Source organism: Phoxinus phoxinus (genome assembly GCF_949152265.1).
Source record: "Phoxinus phoxinus genome assembly, chromosome: 6".
Taxonomy (NCBI): Eukaryota; Metazoa; Chordata; class Actinopteri; order Cypriniformes; family Leuciscidae; genus Phoxinus; species Phoxinus phoxinus.
This window is the reverse complement of record NC_136881.1, coordinates 23260538-23274197: the sequence shown is the minus strand read 5'-3', so window position 1 is coordinate 23274197 and position 13660 is coordinate 23260538. Positions and strand designations below refer to the sequence as shown.

General features: G+C 37.4%; 1 protein-coding gene across 1 annotated transcript in view; it reads right to left on the bottom strand.

The window, feature by feature from the left end:
- pcca (propionyl-CoA carboxylase subunit alpha) overlaps positions 1 to 13660 on the bottom strand; it is a 48145-nt gene that overhangs the window by 5914 nt on the left and 28571 nt on the right. The window contains exons 18-21 of the mRNA XM_079614662.1: positions 10946 to 11048; positions 9533 to 9631; positions 8469 to 8522; positions 2058 to 2198 (exon numbers count right to left, since the gene is read on the bottom strand). Coding sequence (XP_079470788.1) covers positions 2058 to 2198; positions 8469 to 8522; positions 9533 to 9631; positions 10946 to 11048 — 397 coding nt within the window. The remainder of the gene's footprint in view (positions 1 to 2057; positions 2199 to 8468; positions 8523 to 9532; positions 9632 to 10945; positions 11049 to 13660) is intronic.

Below are 13660 nucleotides of genomic sequence, written 5' to 3'. Positions count from 1 at the left end.
AACCAACACTGAGTGGGGGCAGGCAAAATTAACCAATGAGGACCTTTTTTTATTTGATATAGCCTAGGCTATGTTTTATATATAATACATAAGATTTTTTTGTTAATATATCTTCATTAGATATATTATTATACACAATTCAAAAAGTAGTAAAAACAGAACATCTAACAACATTTTAACAACCTTATGTGCTCATTTTTTTAAATTAACGAAATGTCAATCTTTATAACAGAAGATACAACACAATACAACAATCTTCAAGATACAGTAAATCTTCAAATGTGAAGATGTGAAAGATTGTCACCTTAAAAACAGTAATTTGCGTGGTGGAACAAGTCATGCTAAATATAATTATAGTTAGCATCTTAACTTGTTCTATTATTTTATTAGTTCATTAACTAGCCTAATTGTTAACTCAAAAAATGTAATGTAAAGAGCTGGATACTTACTAATTAAATAATGTCAAATATAGTAAATGATATACTAAATATTTGACTAGTCGCACGTTAATTTCTGCTTAAATACTGCATGGGATATAGCCCATTCTGCGCTCAAGCGCATGCATAATCTTGACGCAAAAGCAGGCTAATGATTATAAATATGTATTTAAAAATAACGATGCATTTGAATTGTTTATTAATAAACTCTTTTTTTCTAAATCAGTGTCCGCTGCAAACATGTCTCCATACATCTCCGCTGTAAAGTGCGCCTTTAGAGAAATGCATCTTATACGGATTACATAATCAAATGATATTTGCTTTCGATTTGATTTTTTTCGTTTAAAAGTGGACATATCAAGCTTTCTATAGATATTTTTTGACGCGCTCCAGTTCACGGAGACCATGAAAGCGCGCCCTGATTGTTTTATTTTATTTTACGAAAGCAAAACGTTTTCTTGTTATTGTGAGTTTACACAAATAAAAGTATTGCGACTGATGCATTATTATTTTCTGTATGGCCAGATAGAGTATTTTAAGTTGTTTCCACTGTTGATAGGAAAATGCAAATCGCATCGGCGCCTCCATGTCATGCAGTGCGCGCTACACACTCCGCACACACACTTGGTTATGCGCCTAAGAACAGCGAACAATTATCTAGGTTAACGTTAGAGTGAGCGGCGATGCCAGTCGGATAATCCTCATGTTTAACAAATCAAATCATGCAGTTTCTACCTATCGCGAGTCAGCGCTGCGCCAGTTTGAAAAAGGCGGGTGTGCAGGAGCCTTTTAATGAACGTTTGGTGTAGAGGCATAGAGATATCTGAACATCTTTGCCAAGCGCAAACCAGTACAGAAGTAATCAATAAATGATCGGGGAGGGTCATGCCTTTTTTCACAATCATTTTGGAGGGTCATAGAAAAATTTATTGCTGGCGAAGGGAGGGTCAAGTCTTTTTTGACTATAGATCTCAAAACTCCTCCGGTGGCCCCTTAAATAAATAACGAACAGTCCCTTACGCCACAAATAACTTTTGGTTCTATAATTGAATCTCTAGTCACAAAGTTACATAATGTAGTTCTATAATTTAATCTCTAGTTACAAAGTTATATAATGTAGCTTTAAGACATTTTAACAGTAAAAAAAATGACATTTCTCTGTGTGCCACCTAGTGCTGCATACTCCAGTCCATTGGGTGGCGGAAATGTGCCATTATTCTGATTTTTTTAAACCAATGTAAAATTTCTACTGCATTTCTACAGTCCAACTGCAGTTTTTTTCTTTTTTGCTGCATGAAGATGGGTACATTTTAATTTCTTGTTGAATTTTCCTTTAAAGATAAAGTGTACTTTCATACTACATTTATTGCTAATATCCCTCTATTCTTTTTTGTATCTTGTGTCTAAGTGACTGACATTTAACTGTCTGGTTGTATTTATGAGTACCGGTTATATTTAGAGGTCAGCTACCTTAAAAGTTGCAGTTATTTGGAACAATTCACCTAGATACCTTTAAGCAATCCAGACTGAATTTGAATCCATATCATAAAGTTAAACAGAGAAAATGAGAGTAATATAGTTATGCTGAATGAGCAGTATTTTCAGCAGTAAGTCACTTACCCTATCCCCTGGTTTAACAGACACAGCCACCACTGATCCTGGCATGGGAGAGCGCAGGATACTACTGGTGTCTTCAGGAACCTTCTCTGGCATGTGCTTACTGAGGGACGCTGCCAGGTTACTCAGCACACGCAACTTAAACTGAACACATGAAACGCATAGACGTGAGTACACAGATACCTCAATGAATTAAATACAGAAAACTATGATGTAATAAACAACCAAAAGACAAACACTCCAGAAGACAAACACACATTTCACCAATTTATTTTAGCAGTATAAACTCTAGTGGACATTGTATCTTGTTCAGACCAATAATTTCACATTAGTCTTAAAAGACAGCACACCAAAAAAAAAAAAAAAAAAAATTATGGAAAATGACTTTAGGTGGATGGAAATGCTGCAAAATATACCTATATTATGTCTGTGTATATTACATGTACCTGATACTAACGGTCTCAAAACTAATGTTGAAATTTCATAAACTTATTTTTGTGTGTAATATGTATCAGACATGGTGGTGATTTAACTGGTTATAATGTCCCTGTTAGGCCCAAAATTAGAAGTGTATTCTGATTGTTTTTGTGAGCAACATACACTACAGTTCAAAAGTTTGGGGTCCGTAAGATTGTTCAGCAAGGATACATTTATTTGATCAGAATACAGTAAAGAGTAATATTGTAAAATATTATTACAATATTTATAAATACTAAACAGAAATAGAACACAATGGTTTTAAATTTTAATATATTTTGAAATTTAATTTATTTTATTCCTGTGAAGGCAAAGCTGAATTTTCAGTTGAATGCATCTTTGCTGAATAACTATTCATTTCTTTAAAAATATTGAAAATCTTTCTGACCCCAAAGGATAGTGTATTGAAGGATAGTGTATATATATCACCAACATTTCATATTATTATAGCATATATTTTACCAGTTCTCGCTCTTTTTTAAAGGCTCTAAATTAACTAATGTCTCCCCTTTTTATGCCACAGTTCACGATAGTTGCTACTTCCAGGTGGATCCAGTTAAAAAATAGTGCCAATTACATAAATGCTATCTGATGGCTTTCCCTGTGTTTTTCAGACCTACTTATGGCAACATATGGTCAGTGAACAACTAGGCTAGGCTGCCCTGATCTCCCATGATATTCTCCTAAGCTTGTAAATGGGAATAGGAGCGGGCTTCACTCAATGATTAAACTTAAACTTTAAGAGTGCTGGCCTGAATAATTAGAATATTTAGAACAGGAGAGAGGCCGCACTATGCATTAATAGTTTTTATTTGCACAAACGCGTTCCTAAAGAAGGCACGCGGCGAAACGCGTTTGTGCAAATAAAAACTATTTATGCATAGTGCGGCCTCTCTCCTGTTCTAAATATTCTCCTAAGCTTCCCATCTCCTCCTTTAGATGGCAGCACAAATCGGTTTCCAAACACATGCCGGGCAGCTAACGGTTTATTTTTCTTTGTGAGTCTCAGACAGATGAAAGGCTCTGTCAGTGGCCAGTCTAATTCAATTAACAGACGAGTGAAGCCTGGCCCTCCGCACTGCTCAATGAATGAAAAGCATTTTTTTCAATTTAATGATTAGCAACGCAAACTCCCACAAACTCTCAGTCTCTCTCTCAGAGTAGCAGCAGTGTGCCAAGAGCATCAGCCCCCTGCTCTCCATACAGACACTAATGGAGAGCCATTAGCTCATAACAGCCTGCAGAGCAAATGAAGAGCTAATTAATACAGTCACATAAAGAACAGGCCACTGACACTACAGGATGGAGGGATGAGAGGGAGGTGAGATGGATATTTGAGTACAGTGGGGGGTCATACCTCCAGGGCCATTTTCAGAGCATCAATTACAGAACTCAAAACCTTAGCAAATGCTTAATTTATATGTCAGTAAAAGCAATTATCCCATCAGGTTACATTAAGGTATTTATCTGGAAAAAAAAATGGCACGTATATATACATATATATATATATGTGTGTGTGTGTGTGTGTGTGTGTGTGTGTGTATAGTTTCTAAAAAAAACTATTTTTAATGCTTTGAATGTTGTATGTCCTCAACAAAAGAGCCAAATACGTTTGTACTACTAGTTCTTTACAAGTTTCTCACCCTCGGTGGCACTTCCTGACCAGTGTGTCATTGTGAAGACCCCCCTGTACATGTGTGTTGTCATTTCTGTGCTATATTTAGCAAAAAGGAAAAGGCTCACTAATTAATCACTGGGTAGCTCTCTGAAGGGAATATGTCTGCTTTCCAGGAATTCAACAAAGGAAGCCTTACATCATTCTGCTAAACTCAGGTCACACACAGTAATGAAGGGTGATGATTCTGTGACCGGGGTCAACCTCTGAGCAACAAGGTGAAGTCACAACTGAAATATTTAGATGTTACCAGCATGTGCTTACGAGAAGTACTGCAACATAGTTGGGTACTTGATCTAAATCGTAAAAAGAAAGTCTGGGACCACAACTACTACTTTTCCATAATGTATCATTCCAAAATACACTACCGTGCAGGTAGGGGTCACTAAGAAGTCTCTGATGCTCAATAAGCCTAGAATAATTTCACCAAAAATGATAATACAATGAAATATTACAATTAAAAATAACTAATCTGTTTTGATGTACTTTAAAATGTAATCTATTCTTGTGATGGAAAAGCTGAATTTTAAGCATCATTAATCTTGGATGGATGGATGGATGGATGGATGGATGGATGGATACAGAATCTTGCTCTGTTCTAGAGCGGGGGGTTGTGGTTGATATTAATCCATAAAGCATGCAAGTATATGTCAAAAATTACCAGAAACATCATACCATCTAGGCACCATTGACAATTTTCAATGCACCAATATTTGGGACACACTAATCCTAATCTCACATGCCACTTAGGATAGACAATCAACAGTTTTAAGATTAACATCAAGTGTTTTTGTTTTAAAGGCCTGGGACTACTAGGACTCACCAGAGCCATAGAGAGAAAGAGTTGTGACACTCCCATAGACCTCCGTTGTAAAAAATGGTGCCGCTTTTAACCGCCTACTTCCGGTATTTGAAGAACGGATTAGTTCCAAACACTGTCATTTGGGCGTTGAACCCCATTCACTTACATTGCTGCGTGTCGAGTTGTTCCAGAGGCAAGTTGCTGAAATCGGTCTTTGTCAGGTGACGTCACACACGCGATACACGAAGTGCATTATGGGCGTAACCGCCATTTGTAAGGTATCGATGCTGGGGTATTCTGATGTTGGAGAATTGTGTTTTTCATTCTTTTTTCAAACTAAAACATCCTTAACATGACATTATCATCATCATCAATACAGCAAACCTATCTTTGCTATTACTACTGTGTCCTTCGGTGGGAATGTAAATAAATCCTGTACACAGCCGTTTATGAAATGTCCGTGGGCTTTAAGAGATTTATAGTTTTTAAATTGTTCACTGGTATATGCGCTTATACCATAAACAAGATAGTTGACAATGTCCAAGTATGAGGATGAGGAAAACAATTCGCGATCAGCACTCCAACTCACTGCAGTTAGCTCATATATGGATCTATGTTCTGAATGGATGACAATTTCTCCAAATAACGGTACCTGCCATATTTATCGAGTTTATTGCGGTACGACCTTTTCTCAGTTTTCTTGTGCTTCTCCAGTTTTGCGAGTTATTTACTTGTTTTCTCTACTATTGTAATCTCTTCAATGCTCACAGTCAGTAGCGATACCTCAAAAATGGCGGCGCGGTGACGTCACACACAACAAACCCACGTGTCTGACAAAGACCGATATCGACCTCTTTTGAATTGTCAACTGTCTATATTGTATCAGAGGCCCTTTGCGATGCTTATACTGGTCTTCATTTGTATATGCACAGCGTAATTATTTAAATTTTATCTCGGTTGTTTCAACTAATTTTCTAGCATTGCCAGTGCGACGAAGGTAGCATCTAATTAGTTCGGTAATGAATCGCTACCACCGTTATAGCAACTTTTATTTAATTGAATTTTTGTGATATACTTACTTTTCATTATGTGACGTGTTGGCTAAGTTTGAGTGAATGCTGCGCGTCGAGTGTTCCAGAGGCAACGTAAGGAAAATCACGGGAATCAATAGCCTAATACAGCCCAGTTGTGCTAAAATAAATATCATGACGTCCATCATCAGATGAATGATATGGAAAAGTTAAGTTTGACCCGCTAAAGCCAGTGCTACTACCCATGCGAACATGAACACTAAGCTTTCCCCTACAAAAAATATAGCATAAAACTTATCGAAGTAATACAGTATTTCGTTGTCACCCTGCCTCTCCAAATGCAAAACTGACATCAACAAAATGCAATAACAGCTGAAAAAGTACTTGGGTGTGTGTTTTGTTTTATATTTACCGTTCAATAATGCAATCGCTGCGGTCTGTCCCATAGAAGAACATGACAGCCAGCGTACGTTTTGGAACTATTGGGGCTTACATGAACCACGTGGCAGCCATAGCGGCGACATCAAAGAGTGTCGCAACTCTTTCTCTTTCTCTCTATGGCTCTGGGACTCACTAATGACTTTTAACCCATGAAGGAGGTTAGTGCAGTGTTTCCCAACCCTGTTCCTGAAGGCACACCAACAGTACACATTTTGTACCAGACCCTTTCATTTCAGGTCTTGGAGTCTCTTCTAACAAGCTGAGTTGAGTCAGGTGGGTTTGATTAGAAATAGTTTGAAACTGTAGTGTTGGTTGGTGTGCCTCCAGAAACAGAGTTGGGAAACACTGGGTTAGTGAAGGCAGTTTGAGGTCCTCTACTATTGTTCTCACAGAATTTCTAAGCGCGATTCCTGAGAAAAAAAACATCTTTATTACTTTTCTGACAGGAGGAAACCCTAAAAACTTTGAAACTCTGGTTTCTGCTGGACCTGACGTGGAAACAGACAAGCACTGACAAACCACAGCCCCACTGATCTGTTAACATAGAATGAACGGAAGGTATCCCATAATAGCCGTGACCCCATGGAAACTTTGAAACAAACCCCCTCAGAAGGACTTTGAAGCAGAGACCCCCCATGAAGCACACGCGTGTGCAGTCTGGAAGCCGGCATTTCCTCTTCTTTTACAGAGTTACTGTGTTTTTAACCCTGTTTGTTTGTTTAAGCTTACAGAACGTCGATGCTGATTGTTTAGGTGGCTTTGGGTAAACAAAGACAGGACGGCTTGGTTTGATTTGTAGTTGAGTTGAGACACCTGTGCCTTGAGTGTGAATCTCTGTGCGTTTGCGTGTGTGAATGTTTGGTAGATCGACTGGAGTGTAAAGACAGGATACATGCCCCAGTGAGTGACATAATATAGCATACATCACCCAGCATGAGGTACACAGAAAAACACCACAGAGTGCTCATGAACACACACAAACAAAGGCACGATCATACCAAGAACGATAAATATATCGATAACTATATTGGCACTCACAACAACGGATGATAATGTTGTTTATTTTCATTAAATGCTCAAGCTTCTTAAAGTCAGGTGGATTCTGATTGGCTTGCAACTTTTTTTATCGCTCGGGAGCTGGAAAACATTCTGAAAGTGATTCCAATGACATTGTTCCTCTGTGCAGTAATCGTTATTGCTGTGGTGTGGAAGTCCATATTCTCATAGAATCTCATAGAATGATTATTAAAACTGTATAGTTATTATGTTTATTATCCTTGGTATGCACAGCCTTTTAGTTTTTACTGCCATATACAGCTACAGAACAGTGCGCATAAGAAACACTTGAGGACGAACTAACAGAAACATCTAAGATTAGCTGCAAAATGTCCCATGACATCATTCATTTTAGCAGTGGTTCTCAACTGATGGGTCAACAAATCAAAAATATGTTTATTCTGACAGGGTCTTAGAGAGCGGGGGGCGGGGTACAAATAAAATGCAATCAGCCATATAATTAAGAATGGCTATAAATATAAATATGCTAATTAACTTTTAAAAGAGGAGTATTTTGTTCATTATTGGCCACATTTTTTTGTCGTCGATTATTGTTCAATCAAACTGTACAATCAAACTGTGCAGTATTTTGGCACAAATGTATCTTTCACTTGGTAGAAAGCAAATTAAGCAGAACACATTCTGACATGCTTTGCAAGACAAAGAAAAAAACAAAGTTCCTTTACAGCATGGATAAACTTGGATAAATTTGTGTGCTATGGAAAAATAGTAGCTTAATACTACTAAAAAATAATACATTCCAATGTTAGAATTGTTTTGATTAACACAGTATCATAAAATGTGCTACTATGCTGGGTCACCACTTTATCTCCAATGTATAATCTGGGTTTTGAAGTAAAACCAGTTGAGAACCACTGACATACAGTTTATATTGGTAGGTGTCACTATGAGGTGCTTATTTAAAGACTTACTGAAGTGCCCAGATACTGCAGGGTGATCTCTCCAGCCGCTGTCCGCAAGAGGCACTGCATTCAGAGAGGAAACATTAAGACATAAAGCCTGTTAGTGTCTTTGAATCACACCAATAGCATGTCTAACAACTAACTAACTAACTAACTAACTAAATAAATAAACAAACAAACAAACATCACATTGATTTAATCTGCAGAAATAAAATCCGCAGTGATAAGAGTGATAATTGCCTGGAGGCTGGGACGTTGGTCAATTTAGAGTTTAGCCATCTTTTAAAATATTAAAAATCGTTATTTTATAGTTGACCAATCAGAATCAAATGTTCCAAAGAGCCATGTAATAAGTTGAACAATTGCCTCTGGACCAGTGGTGAGGCGAGAAATTTCCAAGTGGGTAGATCTTTGTGAAATAGGGTGGACCTCTTTTCTGTGCCTCTATCCAATTATATAACTTATAATTATAATATCAATGTGGGTTTTTCCCAAGAACAATCCCAGTAAGTGTGACATCATCAAACGTGAAAAAATGAATTAATACTAAATATAAAAAAGCTAGAAAATGTCCTATTTTTATTTAACAAAGATATACAGATACAAAAAAAACCCCATGAAATGCCATGTGAGGGTATTTTAGGAACATTCATCAGAATGAATCTGGTTATCCAAGGCTCAACAGGGTCTGTTTGGGAAGATGCGATTCACTAGAACAGAGGTCTTCAACCTGCTTCAGGTTCAGGTGTTTGATTAGAGTTGGACAGTCGGTCCACATGAGCAGGGCTGAAGACCTCTGCACTAGAATGAATCGAACTGTCCAACGCTACATATGAAAGGTAAAGAGCCGTTTAGTATGAATCAGGGTTTTAAAAGCTACATCTGAGAGGATTGATTGGATTGAACAATATCCATATTGTTATTGGATTGAACAATATTTGGATTGATTTACACCCGTAGTGTAAATTCTACTACCTCAAGTGTGCATTACTTTACAATAATTCATCGTAACTTTTCAATAATGGACCAGAGCCAGTTATTCCCTCTACATATGTGTATGTGTGTTTGTGAACCTGGAGAGTTCTGTGTTTGCCGTTGATGGTGATGGGCAGCAGTGCTGAGGCCAAGTTCCATTCTCCAGACACTGCAACCTTCTCTCCATCGATCTCCACCTAAACCAACAAACAAAACGCACGGTGGGAGTTTGACATAGGACAACAAAAGCTATAATTGTTATATTTGAGTAACTATGTGTGACAGAGGTAAAAGAAAGAGCATATCTGTGTGACGGAAAGAGCGACAAAGAAATCAAAATGTAAGTTTCTGAACCCATGTAAGGTCATTCAGTAGTTTCTACACCCAAATCCACCTGATGCCTGTTAGCGGATGTGGGGGGTTTCATGTAAGTCTTTTCTCTAAACCAGTGTCACTGGTCAAACTGATTACCCTCAGCCCTCAAACACTTGTCTAAACAACAGTTCTGAATAATCAGTCACATTCCCAAAGCATGCTGGGACACTGGAAGCTCCAGGGCCATCTGTGGAGCAGGGGGTCCAGTTTGATGTGCAGAAACACACATACAGCCCTCAGCTGTAAGAGCAAGAGAGAGAGGGGTCCAAGGAGATCAGGTGAGGCCCCTGAACCCCCGAGGCTCCTTTTATCCCTGACTGAAGGGCCACAGGTGTCTAAACACACAGTTAGTGAGTGACGTCTTAGGGAAAGTGTGAGAGCAGCGGCTCCATGAGGGTCTTTCAGTAACAGATGAGGAAGAACACACAGATCCTAAAGTGATTTAGACTCAAGAGTCGAGGGATTGATTTCAATGCAAATACTACCACAGAGGACATTGTGTAAGACATTAGTGAGGGAGCAGGAGCGCTCACTGGAAGTACTATAACAGAAGCAGAGAATAGGCCTTCTCACAGAAATCAGCTGGATAGACGGGATGAGTTATGACTAAATGAGGACAAATTGTTGCTGGAATTGTGTGAAATCTCTCATCTTTGCTTATGGGAACCATAGAAGTCAACCACGTGAGCCATACATGTTATTCATATTACACATCACTATGCAGCCACTAAAAAAAAATATATTGACAATGCTGAATAAAATAAAATAATGAAATTAAATTAAATGTCCACCCCTTAATTATGAAATATTTGCAATTTATCTACTTTTGAATGGCCATTAATGGAGAAAGATTGGGTCCAGACTTTAGATGGTGAATTTATGGATTTAACCATGCTATCCTGCCAAAATTGGACAACAATGTTAATGAGACAGGAACAATTATTTTATTATTTTTAGGCTTTGACAGGAATGACAGTAAATTATTAAAGATTAAGAGAAGGAATAGGATCGAACCAGTATCCCCCACATGAGCACCACTGCTCAACGCGTCAAGCATATATGCACCACAGCTCCTACACGTGGGAAATAAACTGAGATCTGACATGAGACGTAATATTTTAAATACTTTCACTCACCGTATAGTTGTTTCCAGACCGAGACACACCCAGCATGTGAACACCTTTATCAAGTTCCACACACAGCTCCCAAACTCGGCTCTCTACAGGAACACTGGACACCCTGGAGCACAACACACACACACAGAATGTTTATCATCTGTCATACCAGGGCGTAACAAATACACTTTCTTTTTCTCTCACTATAATCTCGTCGCTCACAAATCTCTCACTATAATCATTTTCAACTATACAGTTTCCCTCTACCGATGAATTAAAAAACACAACAAACGCACACACACCACCTGGTCACTGGCTGTTTGACTGACAGCTCTTCAGCTAGGAGACCTAAAGTAAATGTATTAGGAGGAATGCTGTGTTTTTCCACTATGGTGGGCTGTATTCACTACAAAGAGAAAGCCCACCCCCAACCAATAACTTTTGAAACGCATAAAAAAAGAGAAAAGAGACAGTGGAGGGGGAAACTGGAGAGATGTTTAGACAGATGGTCTCTCTGCATCTTTTTACAAGTGTAAATTGGTCTTCTTTTCCAGATGAAGAATAATTCATGAGTGTTTTATTGGCAGAGTCTGAAAGGTACATTGACAACTAATTAATTTACACTAAAGGGACCATTTTATATTAAATACAACTTGTGTTATGAGGTTATACCTTCAAAGTAGTTTGATAGTTGCATACACTAAAAGTTTATTCACAGTGCTGTATGCTTGTAAGTGGATTACTGCTAAGCGCATTTCCTGATTGTTTGTACATAAGGTGGTTATCGTCTGAAGCTTGTATTTACGGTTCATATGGAACATGGTGCCCCCGCAAGACACGAGCTCTCTCATAAGCACAGTGAGATACTAGACGGCTGCAGATGTTTCGAAGTTTGTCTAAAAACGCTGGATGGAGAGAAGATCCAGTTAGATTATTTATTACTGTGTTCAACAATAGGGATTTCTTCTGCTGGCATTTTACAACACTTTTCACTTGGCCCTCCAACACTTCTCACATTCTCCAACATATAAATATTACAATTTTTGTTACCGTATATATCTTTTCCTTAAAAAAAACCAAACCAAAAAAAAACCCCGAACAAATAATTTGTTTTCCATTTTCAATAACTGCTAGTCATTTTACAGCTACAAATGTAACTAATGTAATAACTTTACAAACACTTTTGCTGAAAAATGATGCCATATGGTGCAAAACATTACTTATTGTTTAGAATCTGAGACTCATTCTAACTCATGCTACCAAGACTGTCATTAGTTATTCTTACAATTTCACCAAAATATCATCTTTTATGTGAGCCAGCTATACAATGTTACCTTGTTGACATATTTTTATCAGAAGAGTTGATAAAACATTAACATTCATAACATTGAAAATGTTTAAGTTTCATAAAAGTGTACATGAACAATGAATTTAAGATGTCATTAAAACTCTCTCGGCAGTTCTGCAACTATCATAAGACAAAGAATATCACACAAAATAATGGTAAACCAAAGGAAAACATAAAACTAATAATGGAAAACCGGATTTTCCAAGCTTTTATGAAGGGAAAAATGTTGATGGATTATTAAATTATGTACTAGTAGACATACTCTAATGTGCACTACACAAAACTCGCTCACTAGTCGATTTATGAAAAGCAAGCTGCAAATAAGAAACGGTTATTCAAAAATCATTCTAGTTATGATATCATAACTATATAGCACATTAATATGTGAACACCTATGTTTATATATCAATGCCAATTCGATATTCAGCAGTCATTGTTAAGACCTCACACCAAGAAAAAATAACTATAACAGTAACTATATTGGCATTAACACCAAAGGACGATAACTTTGTTTATTATGTGGACTTCGTTATTCTAATAGAATGAGAAAGATTATTAAAAGTGTATATAGTTATTATCGGTGTGAATGGGCCTTTGCTAATCTCATATCTGAAGAAACTATCTAATCATGTTTGTTTAATGAGGGTCTAATAAGAGTTATAGATAACTGGGAAATGGTAATGTGAAATACTGTTTAAAGGGTCATGAAACCCAAAAACATGTGTGAACATTAATGTTGAACATCATTGAATTCTATGTTACCATCCATTAGTTTTTAATGTAGGAGAAAACTAGTAAATGTCAAACCGGTTTGGGCTATTTTCAACTTTCAGGTTTAAATTTGTCTTTGTGTCTGCATCACAGGATGTGACGTTTTCTTGTCTCATAATTATTGATGAGACTGCGTGTCCTTATCCAATGAGAAGAGGCCTTGCTTAATTATTCATGACAGCACGTGTTGATTTCCTATGACAGGCGCTTCAAACAGAGAGACCGCATACAGAAAGCGAGAGATGCATTAATGGATCAAAAATAACTGTTTGTTTTTGCTTTGTATGAGTTTATGCTTCACATAAGTTCTCTTCAACAGATCTTGAGTCTTCGGCACAAACACTTTTCACCTTCGGCCAACAATTTAACTGATCAAACAGCTTCAAAAAGAAGCAAAATAAGCCTCAAAAGTGATCAAAGATGCAACAGCGTGTTCATATACTTTCAACAGAGAACAAATGTGAATGGCTGTGCATTTATTTGTGCATTAAATTATAGCTGTCACAGGATATACGTATTATGTAATTTACAGTGAGCTTACAAAACCATGTGTAAATTGTGTTGCGTGTAATGGTAATTTGCAGAAATAAAACTGAATCAGAACCACGCCCACTTAT